This window comes from Panthera uncia (assembly GCF_023721935.1).
Source record: "Panthera uncia isolate 11264 chromosome C1 unlocalized genomic scaffold, Puncia_PCG_1.0 HiC_scaffold_4, whole genome shotgun sequence".
In the NCBI taxonomy this organism is placed as follows: Eukaryota; Metazoa; Chordata; class Mammalia; order Carnivora; family Felidae; genus Panthera; species Panthera uncia.
The window spans coordinates 75,883,376-75,900,884 of NW_026057585.1; the positions used below are offsets into that span (position 1 = coordinate 75,883,376).

General features: G+C 45.7%; 1 protein-coding gene across 1 annotated transcript; it reads right to left on the reverse strand.

The window, feature by feature from the left end:
- Positions 1–3,428: 3,428 nt before the first annotated feature.
- UTP11 (UTP11 small subunit processome component) lies at positions 3,429–14,423 on the reverse strand. The gene is made up of 8 exons (XM_049617462.1): positions 14,258–14,423; positions 9,923–9,984; positions 8,374–8,476; positions 7,626–7,739; positions 7,049–7,142; positions 6,831–6,961; positions 4,674–4,784; positions 3,429–3,937 (listed from the first exon to the last, which is right to left on the reverse strand). The coding sequence occupies exons 1-8, from the start codon at positions 14,318–14,320 to the stop codon at positions 3,854–3,856; spliced, it is 762 nt and encodes a 253-aa protein (XP_049473419.1). The 5' UTR covers positions 14,321–14,423; the 3' UTR covers positions 3,429–3,853.
- Between the last annotated feature and the right edge of the window lie 3,086 nt (positions 14,424–17,509).

Sequence of the window (17,509 nt, forward strand, 5' to 3'; positions counted from 1 at the left end):
TACCCTCTGACCCCAGGAGGCAGCCGCCAGAGCCCAAGAAACCGCCAGCTCAGCCCCAATAGTATTTCGGGTCCACCCCCAATTCCTCCACTCTCCGGGGGCTTTGGGCCAAGACTCCCACCCAAGTTTCGGCCGCCCTCTCCCAACACCCTGTGCACAAGGCTGTGAACGGACACACGGGGAGAGCTTGAGGAGGGAGGCCAGCACCGCATACCCACTTGCCTCACTGGTTCAGGTCCCAACAGGCCCTGGCCTCACCGGCCTCCACAGGCAGGCAGAGCAAGTCTGCGTCTGCTGGCTGCCTTCCCTGCTGGAGGATGTGCAGCTCTAATTGTTCACTGCCCCACAACCAGCAGCGGGGGAGAGACAGCAAGCTAGACATAAACCCTCACAACTGCTCACGGGGAGACCCCCTACCATTTCCTGGTGGAACCACCCTCTCGATGTGGGACTCAACAGGCTTCCTTGCATGGGCCTTACTAGAAACGTGAGGGGAAAAGCCCTCTCCTGCCCCTTCCTTGTTTTGGGACCACACTTACCTCAAACTGCAGGAGTAGGGGTGGAGAAAACCTTTTTTCCTAAGAGTTCTCCTCTAAGGCACTGAATTCAATAAACAGGAACTAAGCACCTATGTAGTACAGGATGCTTCCAACAGAAGCCAAGAGTGCTAAGAGAGTAGACACCAGCACCCAGAGAAGGGGCAGCAGCTCCATCTACTGGGCCCTTTCCTACCCTGTTGCCAGGAATCCGTTCCCTCTAGAGTTAGAGAAAGATTTAGTCCGAGAATAAAGCTAAGGCCTGACACTCTACTGCTGGAGTCAGAAGGGCTCTAAGAGGCAGTGGAGTAGGACTCAGGCAGGATAGTTGGTTCCCTGCCCGAGAAACCTCGATGTTCCACATCAGCTATTGTAGCCGACACTCTGGGGACCTCATTTGTACGAGACCTGAACCACACAGGTTCTGACTCAGAGCAATGCCTTCCACCTCCCTACGCTGCCCGCATTCCCCTTGGCACAGCCAGAGCAGGACGCCACCAAGAGCCCAAACCACCTCTGGGGCCTGGACGTGTGGATCCTAAGGAAACAACAGTCTCTCCCCTTCCCAAGCAACGAGCCAGGAGTCCGAGGTCCCACTGAGTGCCAAAGCATAAGGTCCTGGCCTATTTTCAGCACCCAGGAGGCTGGGGCATCTGTCTTGGGTTCATCACAAGGGGCAGGCAAGCTCTCCTTGGGCCTCAGAGACAGCCCTCAGTGTTAACAGCAATTCGGGACACCTGGTTTTATCTCCTTATAGTTCTCTACCTCCAATCTGGAACTTACGGTAGTCCAAAAGGATAGACATTCCTGCCTACACACATGCCTCTTCAATGAAGCATCGCTGTATACCTACAGAACACGTGAGGACTTACTTAGCACGTAACCAGCGGATGTGAAACCCTGGTGGCACGTTCGTGTACCACAGGGTATATAGGTGTGCGCATACGTGTGTGCATGAGGCCCGAGGGGTAGTACCCTGAGAGTCTATTAAAGTGAGAGCCAGGGCGCCTGGGTGGCTCGGTCAGTTAAGCATCCGACTTCGGCTCAGGTCATGATCTCACGGTCCGTGGGTTCAAACCCCACTTCAGGCTCTGTGCTGACAGCTCAGAGCCTGGAGCCTGCTTCAGATTCTGTCTCTCTGCCCCTCCCCCATTCATGCTATCTCCCAAAAATAAACAAACGTTAAAAATAAATAAGTAAATATAAAGTGAGAACTCATGAAGTGTGTGTACCTTTGTGTAAGCGTAAGCTTCAAGAGAAGGCATTAGGTATATCCCTTCCCTGCCTCCCACCTTCCTACCCAGCAGAGACAAGGGATACGAGTCCGAGTAGCAGCACCAAGCTGGTTTATCCCAGGAACAGACTCTGCCCACTCCTCTGCCCAACATCCACAGGATAAATCCCTTCCCTGGCTCAGGACTCAGACCTCTATGTCATAAGACCATTAACATTTACTTAGCTCACCACCTCCCCAAAAGGAAGTTCACACAGAGACTGTGAAGCATTTCCTTCCTTAAGGCAAAAGCTACTAACTTCTATTCCCTGGCCCTTCTTCCTACTTTCCAGGGCTCCCAAATCTAAATCCCACTGGGTACACCCTGAGGAAACATGCTTTCATTTTAGGCTTTATATAGGAGCCTAGCAGTCATAGGAACTTATTAAGTTTTAACGATGATTTTTTTTCTCTTTAAAATCCAGGCACAGCTGTTCCTCCTCCAGGGGTGAGGTGTAAGCACACCTCCCAGAACTCTGCTCCTCCCACATTTGCTCCAAGCATGCTCAGTCCTGTCTTGACCAGCCTCAGCTTACCACCCCAACATAGACAGGAAGAGTGAGACTCTGGGAAGACAAAGGAGCTGCTACACATGCTCTGCAGTCCCCACCTCCAGGGCACAGGCCTGTACCAAGCCATCTACAGCCTTGGAATCAGGAGCTGGCCAGAAGTGCAGAGGGCAGGAACAGAGCCAGATCTGTCCGATATGAGCTTCATCAATAAGGAGGTGCCACCATGGGTTCCTAGTTCCAAGGGTTTCTATCTGTAGCTATAAAGCGTAAGAGAAAAAAAATTCCTCCTTGGCTACTTTATGAAGCCATCTGAATATCCAATAAACACAGAAGGAAGGAAGGTAAAATCAGTCTGCCCACTAAATCAAACATGCAAGCATTAAAAATATTTATTTTAATTTCTACTATGAGCATACACTACTTTTAAAAAATTAATGATGTGTGGCACCTGGATGGCTCAGTTGGTTGAGCATCCGACTTTTAATTTTTTTTTTAAAGTTTATTCATTTTTGAGAGACAGAAAGAGACAGAGTATGAGCAGGGGAGGGGCAGAGAGAGGGAGACACAGAATCAGAAGCAGGCTCCAGGCTCCAAGCTGTCAGCACAGAGCCCGATGCAGGGCCCGAACCCATGGATCATGACCTGAGCCGAAGTCAGATGCTTAACCAACTCAGCCACCCAGGTGCCCTGAGGATCCGGCTCTTGATTTCAGCTCAGCTCATGATCCCCCGGCTCATGAGTTCGAGCCCCGAACTTGGGATTCTCTCTCTCTTCCTCTCTCTCTCCACCCCCCCCCATTTGCATGTATGCACATGCTCTCTCTCAAAGTCAACTTTAAAAAATAAAAAATTAAGTGATGTAACAAAACGGAAGAATTGAAGTGAAAAAAGATGTAAAATTGTTTACTGTAATTACAACTACAAAACACAAAAACATAATTAAAAACCAGTACACACCTTTATAGAATGGAGGAAATAGGGGCGCCTAGGTGGCTCAGCCAGTTGAGCATCCAACTCTTGATCTCAGCTCATGATCTCACAGTTTGCTGTCAGCACAGAGCCTGCTTGGGATTCTCTCTCTCCCTCTCTCCTGCCCCTACTCATGCTCTCTCAAAATAAATAAGTAAACTTAAAAAAAAAAAGAATGGAGGAAATAAACCAGAATGCTCACAGTTTTGTTCACTTTCATTGCCCTAGCTGCTAGCACTAATAACTATTTATTGTTCCTCAATTAGTACTGGGATTAGGGAAGAATTCATTTATTTTCCAAATTTGCGGTAATGAGATTATATAACTTTCATAATGAAAAAAATATACAGGAATATAAAACTAAGGCTGATTTCACAACCCTCAAAACAATAAGACATGGGAAGGGGCTTTAATGGTGTCCACAGAAAAATACCACATGTCAGATCTGTAATAAAATTACAAACAGGAAAAATCATGTCATTCAGGCTAATGGAATGTGAAGTTACTCAGGGAAAAAAAAGGAATTCTCTTCTGCATGGAATGACAAAGCTCATCTGTACCACTTCAACGTTTTCGACGACTCTGAAATTTGTAAATAGCTGGGGAGTTCACTGTTTCTTTCTTCACCTTCACCTTCTGAGTTTTGTCCTACAAAAGATTAAAAAGGTTACCAGTAAATGGTAGGATAGCATTTTGTAAAACAGGAAGGTTAATAAACTACCTATTGGCAAGCCCCTAATTCAGTCCTTCTCAAAGTACGGGAAGGACAAAGCCATACTACCCTCAAGTATCCCCAGATGCAGTGAACCATGTTCTCCCCTGGGAATCTATAATGCTACTACTATGTTCAAGTTTCCAGAAAAACTGAGAAGACAGGGAGTCAAATCATTTTTCTGTAGGGCTTATTCTCACACGGAACCCTAGTTGAGAAAGGCAGATCTGAACGATCTACAAAGCTGAAGAATTTGACATTTAGAGGAATGGTACTAATATGAAAGGGGCATCACATAATCCTTAGCTGTGCTATTTAACAACACAATGTTGTCTATTTTTAAACACCAATGAGTGACACACACTGCTTTGTTAACCTGCTTAAATGTTACACATAGCTGCTCATAAGCTATAAAGTTCATATGCTACCTGATCCTACCCTTTGCTGTTCCAAAGCACTGACTAATAAGCCCCTTATTACCTTCTTAATCAAGGAACATTTCAACACTGTCAGAGTAACAGACACTGGCTCAAACCACTGCCCCTGAGGAGCAGACATTTTCACTGGGGTTGATTTACACACAGCTGAAATCCAGTCTAAGTTAAAACCTTTACAAGAGAGAAAGGAAAAAAAATAAAATAAAAGGAAGGGCCTAAGGCTCTCTCTCCTTACCAGAAGATCTTTGCGTGTTTGAATTTTCTGTGCAATAACAAACAATTTCTTCTCGCGTTCAATCCGCTGCGTCAGGCAGTTATACTGCTTTTGCCTTTCTTTAGCTATCCGCTGTGGAAGAAATACACACCCGTTTTCAATAAAATTAACAAGATAAAAATGAATTAAAAACTGCTTTTAATCCACTCAAGTCCAAATGCATAAATGGTTTCATCAACTCCCTCCTCCTTACTCAGAATCAACACAAGGGACCGTAAAATTGCCCATTTTAGGAACACCAGATTCTAGAGCTAACAGAACGTTGGAGACTTGCCCAGGGACACAAGGTTCACCTGGAACAGAGTCAGGACTGTCCCACGAGTCTCACGGGTCCCAGGAATCTTTCCACTACTACACTAAGCTGTTTGACCTTTGTGTGAGCGTCCCGGTTACCTAAGGCAATGCAGGAATGAGCCAATCCTGGAAACCCTACACAAAGTGAACAGAGAATAGAAAGGCTAATGGACAGTGTGCAGGTGTCTGAGAACCACAGAACTCAGAGAGCAGGACTTTTTCAGCAGAAGCTGACCTGAGAATTCTCACTGCTGAAATATCCCCTCAAAGGCCAGTGGCCCTTCAATTTGGGGGAATCATGAACCCCTGAGAAACTGATGAAAGCTGTGGATTCTTTCCTGAAATAAATGTGTATGTGTGTTGGTGCAAATTTGTGCAAACGCATATGCCTATCTGCACAAAATGTCTGTGTGGAATGAGAGTGTTCACAGACTTCCTACAGCTCATCCATGGGCTGCCCACCCCTCCAAGTTACAGAGAGATTAAAAATTCCCTTACAATCCACTCACCATCAGTCTCTTAATGAAAATATTTTTGCTTTAAACAAAACAACCAGAAGAAACAACACCACTGGACAAGAACAGCAAGATCCAAATCTTTCCAACTTACAAGGCATGTCTGTGAACTATTCTGTTGGGAGCACTAATGTCTTTAGGGACCACCATAACACTTGAGAAGTGTTAGTGACACAGCTAATTGAAAATACAACTAATTGACAAACAGGGTTATCACGAGAATACTAGTCAGCCGGCTCCTCAGCTGGAAGTGTTATCTACAAGGGGGGACCGTCACTGGGCTTCAGATTTAAACAATTCACCAATTCTAGCATAGTCTCGCAGCAGTGGTTTCAGACAGCTTTTGTTTTCACTTTATTACACAGACTGTCAAATTTATGGGATTACCCAATATAGTCAAACTAATTAGGGGTATTTATATTACCAACGCAAGTTTAGCTGCCTCTGAGCTAGAGAAACTGCTGTGAAATTAAACATTGGAAGCAAAGCTGATGCGGTGTAAATGATTCAAATCAAAACAGAACAGCTGTCTGCTTGAAACACATTGACAGCATTTTTTTTTTTAATGAATCAGTCAGAAGTGAGAGTTCAACTCCAGAAGGCTCTGAGAAAAAGCATGTCTTCTGCACAAACCCAGTTACAGTGATGGAAAGCACCATAAGGAAAAGTCAATACAAAATTCTGGTTACAAATGTATAATATGTAAAGACTTTTTGAGATGTATATTTGCTGCTGAAGGTTCAATATCAGAATATACCAAATCCCTAAATCTTCAGTGTCTCCTCCTCTCTCTGCATTTTACAAGGTAGGCATCAGTCACAAGTCTTAAAGGCACAAAGCCCAGAGGGAGAGGTGGGATTCAAATGCAAATCTAAAAGCCAGACCAGGGGCACCTAGGTGGCTCAGCTGATTGACATCAGTTTGGGTCATAATCTCACTTTGTGAGTTTGAGCCTTTCACTGGGCTTGCTGCTATCAGCACAGAGCCCATTTAGGATTTTCTGTTCCCCTCTCTGTCTCTCCCCTACTCACACTGAAAAATAAATAAAACATTTAAAACAATTTTTTTAATTAAAAAAAATAAAGCCAAACCCTTAAGCTTCCAACCACTAAGCCACACTATGCCACACACCCCCCAATCTTAAAAACCAAGGAACCTTCGTCCATTCCCATCCCATCATCAAATCTTCCTTCCACTTTTCTAAGGGAACTTAATGAGCTTTCCTTAATTATAGTAAATGCGGGGGGAGGGGGGGGTGGAAATCCTAGATTCTCCTAAGCTCAGACCTGAAAACAACGGGGAAAATTACCTTAAGTCGAGTCTGCTGGGTAACCCCCTTCACTTTCTCCTTCTGCAAGGTCTCTATTGTGGGTCTATTAAAGACTCTGTCAACAAGTTCCGGGGCTGTTCGCAGGTGAGTGGCAATATCAAACTGTTCAACTGAAAGTCAAGACAATTCTTAAGGCACTAACACCAAACATACACCAACATGCTAGACTATCCCAGAAACCCTCAAACATTTCATACCTTCCTTTTTGGTGTCAAAAAAAAACACATGCTTATTCTGTTGCTTCCCCTGGAAATCCAGCAGATGGAGCTCTGATTTCAGTCTTTCAATTTTCTAGAATACAGAACAGGATCTCATTTTACACTGGGTTCTTCCAGGGTATCAGAGATGAATGTCAAAAGTGTAAACCATTTCACATCATTATCACGAGCCAACAAAAAATGTGCTTCATTCTTTTAAAGAACGGCTAAACATCTATCAAGCACCAACCACAGTTAAGTGACTGGGCTACACATTCCACAAAACTCATTTAATCCTTACAACAATCCCATGAAATAGAAATGAGGAACCAATCTCTCAAGGATGTTAATTTGTCCATAATCATGGGGCTAATAAATGGCAGAGCCAGAATTCAAGCCTAAGTCTGTCTCATTTCCAAATCTGAACTCTTTCCACTCTACCACACTGACTACACTTCTAAATCATTATACCATACACAAGTACTTCAAGAAGAAATCAACTTATAATTTGAAGTCACTGAATCCGCATTTCTTTCCTTAACAAAAATACAACAGAACAAAGGGCTTTAGTTGTTACCTTAGCTTCTGCAACCCTTTTCATTTCTATGTATTTGACATCCTGGGTTTTCATCAGTTTCAGCTGTTCTGGAGTTACTTCTTCCTTAGTCTCCTTAATAACGTGAACTCCATCCTAAAATCCAAATTTAAAAGATACAGTCCCTCTTAGATTAAAATCACTGATAAGCTGTCAGCATAGCTTATGACTGGAACAAAGACAACTGAATGCCATCTGCAACAGCAGTCCAATGCACTAAGCCCCTAGATGCATGTTCAATTTAGCACCTCATCATCTACTCTTAGAACAGCTCCAGGCAGAGGTGGCTGGGTGGCTCAGTCAGTTAAGTCTGACTTCGGCTCAGGTCATGATCTCACAGTTTGTGAGTTCAAGCCCTGCGTCGGGCTCTATGCTGACAGCTCAGAGACTAGAGCCTGCTTCGGATTCTGTCTCTCTCTCTCCCTCTCTGCCCCCCGCCCCCACTTGCACTCTCTCTCTCAAAAATTAACATTAAAACAAACAAAAAAAAAAAAAAATTAAAGAAAAAAAAGAAAGAAAAGCTCCAGTCATAAGACAACTCAGATTCAGGAGTAGAAATGCATGCTGTTCATGAAGGGACAGTTTGCCTTGGATACTGACCAAGAGCATTTGGACCAAGTGGAGAAGGGCTAAATAAAGGCCAAGGCTCCTTCCTCTCCATCTCTTCCCCCATCTTATTTTCTTTATTGAGTTGGAGCTCAGAATACCAACTGATCCATTAGGTACCCACCTGGAGTTTAACCCGAGTCATTTTATAGTAGAATTCATCTGGATTTTTTTCAAGAGCCTTCTTCCGGAGAGCTCTGAGGTACTCTTGCTTTTTCCGGTAGTCACTAAAAGGCAGTTTAAATGAAGTTCATAACAAAAAAAATCCAAAAACAAAAAAGCACAAACAAAAAAACCCACAAGAGCACACTTTACAAGCATCTAAAGTTCATACAAAATGAAACTCAAAAAAGCCAGAGCAATGACTAGATTTGATCCAGACTCCACTGTCACTAATGTTGAGATCCCGTCACTGTAGGCTACTCTCTTATCCCAAAATTCACCTGAAACTGTCCCCATCTCACATGTTTTAGCGCTATTTACATCTTTAGAGGGAAACACCAAAGAAAGCACATATTAAAGCTCATTAGAAAGGGTTCTGATCAGGGCGCCCGGGTGGCTCAGTCGGTAAAGCGTCTGACTTCGGCCTAGGTCATGATCTCACAGCTTGTGGGTTTGAGCCCCGCATAGGGCTCTGTGCTGATGGCTCAGAGCCTGCAGCCTGCTTCAGATACTGTGTCTCCCTGTCTTTCTGCCCCTCCCCCACTCACGCTCTCTCTCCCCTTCAAAAATAAACGTTTAAAAAAAAGAAAGGGTTCTGATGCAAGCTTGGGCACCAACTGACCAAATAAGGTTCCAAAACTACACAGCACAGAATAGCATACTGACTAGAATCGTGGACTCTGAAGCCAGACTATCTGGATTAAAACCTTAACTCCACGACTTCTAGCTAAGTAATCCTGGATAATTTAGCTAACCAATCTGCATCTTAATTTAATCTGTAGAATGGGTATGATGATAATAGTATCCCAGAAGGTTGTTGGGAGGAATAAATAAGTGTAAATATTGCAAGTCTCCCAAAACACTACCTAATCCAATAATAGCACTCAGTTATCATTATTAGCCTTAACTCTGGGACCCAGAGCAATCCACTTAATCCATCACCATCTGTACTAGGAGCACAAAAGGACCTCAGCTGACATGCATAGTTAACAAATAATTATAATTTATTCTCCAAATAAAGTGCCAAAGAAGAAAAATAGAGGTAATTGTTTTATGAAATGTTTTCAGAGTTCATTATCACCCACGCTCAGTCTTCTGAATCCATCTTTCATATCTCTTCATTCCACACCACACACGGGGTGATGTAAGAGACTCGACAACTGGAATTTTAGATTCTATCTTGCATTTCAAGAGAAGGGAGAGAAAAAAAGAGATTCTGCTTCTGGCTCAAACACCAAGGCAGGGGCAAATCAAAGCCACTATGAGCAAACTATCTGGAACAACAGAATTAGAAAAAATTCGCAGTGCAACTGTAGTTAAATAAATAACGCTCTGCCCAAACAAAGAGAGAAGTTTAGGGTCACAAACAAGTATCTGACGGGTTGCCAGAGTTTTAGCCATTTTATCAATGGCAGGAAATTATCCCCCGTCAGACACTTGGGCAATCCAGCTGCCGTGCAGGGAAGTGGTCAACCTTCTTGGCAGCACCTCCACCGGGAAACCGAACTCACTCTGCGCGAAGTTTGTAATCTTTCTTTTTTTCCAGCAGGCCCAGATGTTTTCGAAAGCCAGGCTAGAAGACAAAAGGGAAAAAAAAAGAAAGTGCTTAGTTCCCCCAGCAAACACATGCCCAAATCAACATGACACCTTACAAGAACAAGAGTCTCTGGAGTGCTCAGTAAATCCATGTCCTTGGAGCCAACTTGCTACCCTGTTCCCTTCCCTCCCCCACTGGGCTCTGCCCAAGGATGAGAGGTACTATACGGACGCCAGAGAGGTCATAAGCACTGCCATAGTAGGTTTCCTGGCCTATTAAGGACAGAGAGAGGCAACAATGACTCGGCACTAAGCAAGCAGTTGCCAGCTGTACTAAAATTACTACAGCCTTAATCCAAGGGTTTAAAAAATACTATGAAGGGAAAATATAATAACAGGGAGGCAACTGTGGTAAGGGCTCTAAATTTAGAGCCCAAGAACTGGGTTCAAATCCAAGCGTTACCTCTTAACAACCTGTGACCTTATGCAAGTCACTTCACTTCTCTGAGCTGCTGTTTCCTAACTTTAAGACGAGAATAACAATACCTGCTTCCCCTGGTTATCATTAGGATTAAATGAGCCTCTGTAAGGGGCAGTGCTGGCACCTGGCCTGGCACAAGGCAAGTACCCACCACATGTTTACTGTTATTATTATTCCTTTGGTAAGAAGTAAGAGAGAAAACCGAGTGTGACACAGAATACCCTTCTGACACAGAACTTGGATAGCATGGAAGGCACAAGGATTATATCTTGGTATTATCTTTCTACAAGCTATTTATTGAGCAATTAATATATGTCAGTATCTGTGGTAGATGTTTCTGCCCACATCATCATAACAGGCCACATTTATTAAGCACTTACTCTGTTACAAAGCAATCTGCTGTGCTCATTACACACAATCTCTTAATCCCCACAACAAACAGGAGAAGTAGATAAAACATACGATTGTTATCCCAATTTTCCAAAAGGGGAATAAAGTTTAGAGAATGACTTGCCCAAGAACACAGAATAACTGGCAAAGCTAGAACCAGAACCCACTCTGTGTGAGGCCAGAGTCTGTGCTCTTTCCCACAAGAGACCGCATCTTCTCCCGCTCTGAATAATCTCAATTTTTGAGGAGGTACATACACTTCTAACACAATACTACACACGAGTTTAAACTTGTATAACATTAACAGATGACATTTTTAAGTTACCTTTCTCAATTTTTATCCTTGAAATGATGCAACAAATAATTCAATAATTAAAATAACAGCCAAACTGAAATCAAAAACACAACCAACACAAGAAACAGGTGTTGGCGAGGATGTGAAGAAGGAACCCTCATGCACTATTGGTGGGAATGAAAATGGATGCAGCCACTGTGGAAAACAGTATGGAGGTTCCTCAAAAATTAAAACCAGAGGGTGGCCCGGGCACCTAGGTGGCTCAGTCGGTTGAGCGTCCGACTGACCTCAGGTCAACTCAGGTCATGATCTCACAGTTTGTGCGTTCAAGCCCCTCATCAGGCTCTGTGCTGACCGCTTGCTTGGAGCCTGCTTCAGATTCTGTGTCTCCTCTCTCTGCCACTCCCCTGCTCATGCTTTGTCTCACTGTTTCTCAAAAATAAATAAATGTAAAAAAAAAAGAATTTTTTTTTTTTTTTTTTGAAACTAGAGAGTGGCCTGGGTGGCTCAGTCAGTGGAGCGTCCGATTCTTGCCTTCAGCTCAGATCATGGGACTGAGCCCCTGTGTCCGGCTTCACACTGAGCATGAAGCCTGCTTAAGATTCTCTCTCTCCCTCTCTTGCTGTCCCTCTCTCCCACACACGCTCTCACTCACTCTAAAACTAAAAAAAAAAAAAAAAAAAAATTCAAAACAGAAATACTCTACGATCCAGGAATCATAGATACTGGCTATCTACCCAAAAATTACAAAAACGCTAATTCAAAGGGATCTGAATTATAGAAGAAGACTGGCCATTGCATCTGAAGTAGCTCACCTAATTATACCTATTCCCTCCATACAAAACATCTTCAGTAGCTGGCCCACCACCTCAGTGAAGAACCTATGGCATAAAGTCCAAACTTTACCCAGACATAGAGTACCCTGGTCAACATGTTTACCCATCTTTCCAGCATGGCCTTCTTCTTACCTCTCCCACAAAGATCCTCTATTCCTACTCAAACATGACCGTGTCATGCTTATGTCCAGCCTTAGAAGCCCTCTGTCTTCTGGAGTGCCGGTGGCTCAGTCAGTTAAGTGTCCGACTCTTGGTTTCGGCTCAGGTCATGGTCCCACGGTTCGTGAGTTCCAGCTCCACAAGTTTGAGCCCTGCGTCCGGCTTGCTTGGGATTCTCTCCTGCCCCTCCCCTTCTCTGTTAATCCAAACCAACTACTTACAACTGATATTTTGGATACACCATCCAACCTCTTTAAGCATCAGAGTCCTCATATGGAAAATATGGATAACATCCACCTCATAGACACGCTGTAGATTTAAATGAGATCATCCTTGTACAGCATGTTGGGCTGTACCTAACATACAATCAATGCTCAAAAAGTGACAGCTATTATCATTCCCTTCAAAGTTCAGCAAGTTTCACCAGGAAGCTCCCTCATCATCTCTACTTTTCCCATTCAAATTCCTCATTTGGCAGTGTTCCTGTGCTATCTCTTATACAGGTGCCTCTTTTTTTATATATATATTTATTTTTGAGAGAGAGAGAGAGAGACATGGAGTGTGAACGGGGGAGGGGCAGATAGAGGGAGACACAGAATCTAAAGCAAGCGCCAGGCTCTGAGCTGCCAGCACAGAGCCAGAAGCGGGGCTCAAACTCAAGAACCATGAGATCATGACCCGAGCTGAGGTCGGAGACCCATCTGACTGAGCCACCCAGGCTCCCCTTATACAGGTGCCTCTTTATTCATCTTTTAGTGGCCTCTGGATTCCTGGTCTGATTTCTGGCTTTGCCAGTTGCCAACTACAGCTGTATGTCTTTAGGCAAATTACTTAACCTGAGTCTTAGTTTCCCCATCTGCAAATGTGAGAAAATAACGGTACCTACCTCCACACAGTGTCAACAGTTAAATGAGATAACGAGTAAAGCATTCTGCACTTTTGGCTCTGGCACACAACAAACACTGCTATCGTTACTTTTCTTTTTTATTTTTATTTATTTTGAGCGAGCAAGCAAGCAAGTGGGGTGGGGCAGAGAGAGGGGAAGAGAGAGAATCCCAAGCAGGCTCCACTCTGTCAGGGCAGAGCCCAGCTCAATCTCATGACCCTGGGATCGTGACCTGAGCAGAAGTCAAGAGTCACGCTCAAGGACTGAGCCACCCAGGCGCCCCTATCATTACTTTTAGATAGGCCCACAAATAGGTTCAAACAGGTACCACAATTAGGTGGCAAATTGCACTATTGCTCCTAGCACACGACTGAGCACACAGCAAGTGCACAATAAATATCTGATAAATGCTATTAAGGAGGAAGACTGACTCTGGTTAGGAGGCCTTAGCTCCCCCCCCCCCCCAATCAGTGAGCAACACAACTTGGGACACATCTTTCTCCCTCTCTTCCCCACCTGCAAAATGAAGTTGGACCAGATAACTAGGTTGTATATGTGGTTTTTAAGCACAGTGCAATGGATGCGCTGGTTCCGCATATATTAAACTAGTTTCTACTCAACCTCCCCAACACAGACACACCCTCCACAGAAGTCCTACAACTGTTTATCCACCTGAATTTGGGGTTTAGGACTCGGCAGGACACTTCTGCTCTCTGGGCCTCAGTTTGTTCACCTGTACAATGGGGATGGAAAACATTATGGCCTGAGACATAAAAACCGTATGCGGCAGACCTTCATAAGATTCTGCGCTAAGCCCACGCCTGTCGGTGTTACATTATCAGCACCAATCTCTTGGGTTACTGACCCCCGCCCCGCTACGCAGTGGGCAGGGCTCTGCACCCTTAGATGCGGGTTCCAGTTCCAGCCGGTAGGCGCTTTGGCCTCACCTTCCTCCCAGGTCAAGCATTTTACACACGGCATCTCACACAACTACCTCCGCACTGAAATTCCCCAAGACAGCTTTGACTATACCCAAAGAACCGGTCGGGAGTAGGGCAGGGAACGGGAACTACAACCCCCCTCCTCTCCCCAGGCTTCGAGGCTCCGCCCCAGGCACGCCGGCATCGTTAGCATATATTTCCATTTATTTACGTGCCCCAGCGACGCGCCAAAGGGACCTGGTACCGCAGGTGAGGAGGAGAAAGGGGTGAGGGAAGCACACGGGGCCACGGGCCAGCGCTCGTGGGACCTGTGCGGTCCTACCTGGCTTCGCTCTCGGTGTTCTCGCTGCCGGGACTTAGCCGCCTTCCGAAAAGCCGCTGCCATCGCTACTCACGCCTGGAAAAGCTCAGGAGACAACGCCAGCCCCGCACCGCCTCAGCCGCCTAGTACCCCGACCCTACCGGAAGTAGGCCTGGGCGCCAGACGCTTAGAACCGCCCACTTCCTCCCCGCAGCCTATCCGACCCGTGCCTTTCCGGAACTACGTCATCTAGCAAAGGCGTCCAGCGCGAGCTGCTTCTGGGAAGTGTAGTTTCCTAGGTCTAGTCTCGTGACCCTGCAAGACTAAGTTCTCATTCGCCAGAGCTTGTGCACGTGTACCCAGATCTCTCGTTTTCGCGCTCCGCTCCGCGTGGTCACCTGGGAACACGTGGCTGACACTGCCCTGGGGCTGAGCCGTGCTTGGAGTGTGCGCATGTGCAGTCACCAAACAGCTCTGCTCCACTTGCCCTATTTACACGGTGTGTTTAGAGGCAGGAACCGTGTGAATTTTAACGTGTACAGGAAAGAGCGTTCTAGAGACAGGAGACCTTAAAACCAGGTTTGGCTCTGCCACTTACCAGCAGCTGTGACTTTTGACAGGTCTCTTGACTTTAATGAGCATCATTTTTCTTCGTCCATAAAACAAGGATAATAATAGCGTGCACCGCTCGCTTCACAGGGCCGTCAAGAGACTCACAGTTGAATGGAGGAGTTCTATCCCTTACAGTAGTCGTAAAGTTGGAGTCCCTCACACCCTCTGGGGCATGGCGGCTGGCTGACAGGACGGGTATCAGAGGCAGCACCATGTAATGATTAGGACCATAAACCATACAGGTGTGATCTGATGCTGACTGCCACCAGCCAAGACAAAATTAGCTTCATTTAGCCTCTGTCTCCCCATCTGTAAAATGGTGGTAATAATACTATTACCTACAGAATTGTTGCAAGGATGAAATGAAATGGTATGTCTAAGGTGTTTGCTGCCGCGTTCACCTCTTAACAAGTTCACAGTCGGGACGCCTGGGTGGCTCAGGCGGTTAGGCGTCCAACTTCGGCTCAGGTCATGATCTCAGGGTTCGTGGATTCGAGCCCCATGTCTGGCTCTGCCCTGACAGCTCAGAGCCTGGAGCCTGCTTACGATTCTGTCTCCCTCTCGCTCTCTGCCCCTCCCCCCTCTCTGAAAAAAATAAACATTAAAAAAAAAACCTCACGGTCAATGGGAGCAATGGATGTTGTTGTTGTTGTTACTATTGTTACTAAACCTACCCATAAGGATAGAGAGAGGGTTGGGCACAGCAGAGCTCTTCAGAGGCATTTGGTTTCTTTTCCAATACACGAAGCTAACCCTCAGCGAGTCCTATAGTAGCACCCATTTGTCATGACAGAGCTCACTCCTCCAGCTGAGGCACTCTGAGGAAATCCTCTCCTCAGTCCCAGGAAGCGCGAGTCTAGTAGACGGGTGGGTACGACAAAGCTGAAAGTAGCTGAGATCGGCCACGTGACAAGTTTTTCCCTGCCTGTCCGTCCAAGCCTTGCCCAACGCAGGCACATATGTTAACAAACCTCCACCTCATTTGTGACTTAACCATTGAAACACAAGGTCCTTCATGATTTAGCCCACCTTCCCAGTCTCAGCTCAATTAAGTGGGCCCAAGAATCAGCCCTGGAATTGAATTGCACACCCACAACCTATCAGCTTGGATTTAGGGCCACATCGTCAAATTCTCTGAGCCCCGTGTCCTACTCTATCAAATAGTGATAATAATATAACCGACTCCTGTGGCTTTTGTGAGAACCCAAGGAGGCAACGACTAGCACTTAGCATGGTGCCCTGCATATAGTCAGTATTTAACATGTTAGCTCTCCCTCTACCCACTCCCCCACCCACCCACACACACATATTCATTTCACCCTCTGCACCCACAGAGCATCACCAGGTTTGGGGGCATGAGAAGACTGTTTCTGGGCAATCTAAAAGACTCTGTCTGCTAAGCCATGAGGTCTGGCAGGGGCTCCAGGCAGCCCAATGGGTAAGAGCAGGCAATACGCCCAGGGAAGGAAGGAAGTTTTCTCACTGGGGGAAGGAGGGCTTGTGATCACAAGCATCAAGGAGTGATTCAGCACCCAGAGGAAACCATGAGAAACCTGTCAGTTATCAGTTGTCAGGCTGTCGCCTTGTCTTAAAAACACTTCCAAGGTGAAAGATGGCTGGGAGACCCTGAACAAGCCCCCTTCCACCACAAGATAAGAAAGGGTGTGTGGGGGCCTCCTTGGTGGGTGAAGAGACAACCAGCTCCCACTCACCCAAGGCTAGTCATACAGCCATCAGGCTCTGCTTCCAGCCTCTGCTCAAATACACCTGTTCCCTACAGGGAGGGTGGGGGTGGACTGATGGGAAACGGGAACAAGGAGTCCATGTGGCTGATCCCTAGACCTTCCTGGGGCACGTTGTCCTCCTGGACCAACAGAAATGTGAGCCCACTCGGGAGCTAGAAATGGGGAGGGGAAAGGACAAAGCCCCTGCCCTACACCAGCGTCCCTCCCCCAGGCTGAGCCAAGTCAGAAATCTAATTTTCTCTGGCTTCCAGATTCCTGGCCCCAGCAGCAGAAACTTAACAACTGACCATGAGAAGGAATATGTTGGGCAGGGCGGGAGTCCCACCTCTTCAGTGCCTACTGTGTACCTTCCTTCAAGACTCACAAGAATGCTGTGAGACAGGGGAGTCCACTACTCTTAACAGATGAGCAGACTGAGGCTTAATACGGTTGAATGACTTAAGAGGCTGCAGGGCCTGACAGTTAAGCTCTTTTGGCATAAGGAGCTTTGACATTTGACTGGATATGAATCCAGGCTTTGCCATTAGTAGCTGTGTTGCCCTTGGCAAGTTAACTCACTCTCTCTGTACCTCCATCTTCTCATCCTTAAAATGGGTATAAGAATACATATTTCATGCGGCACCTGGGTGGCTCAGTCAGCTGAACCTCTGACGTAGGCTCAGTCATGAGACTTGCAGTTCGTGAGTTCAGGCCCCATGTCGGGCTCTGTGTTGACAGTTCAAAGCCTGGAGCCTGCTTCAGATTCTGCCTCTCTGTCTCTCTCAAAAATAAATATTTAAAAATATATTAAAAAATATATATTGCATACCGTTGTTGGAAAATCAAGTACACTAATATATGCAAAGTGTTTAGGCAGAGATCGGTGCAAAGATCTCAGGAATTACTGGCTCTTATAAAGGCTGTTCAGCAGAGATTC

Coding starts and splice junctions, on each gene's coding strand:
- UTP11 (XM_049617462.1), bottom strand. CDS start 14,320: ATGGCAGCGGCTTTTCGGAAGGCGGCTAAGTCCCGGCAGCGAGAACAC. Junction 9,985..14,257: donor AACACCGAGAGCGAAGCCAG/GTAGGACCGCAC, acceptor TTTGTCTTCTAG/CCTGGCTTTCGAAAACATCT. Junction 7,143..7,625: donor AAAGGGTTGCAGAAGCTAAG/GTAACAACTAAA, acceptor TCTGTATTCTAG/AAAATTGAAAGACTGAAATC.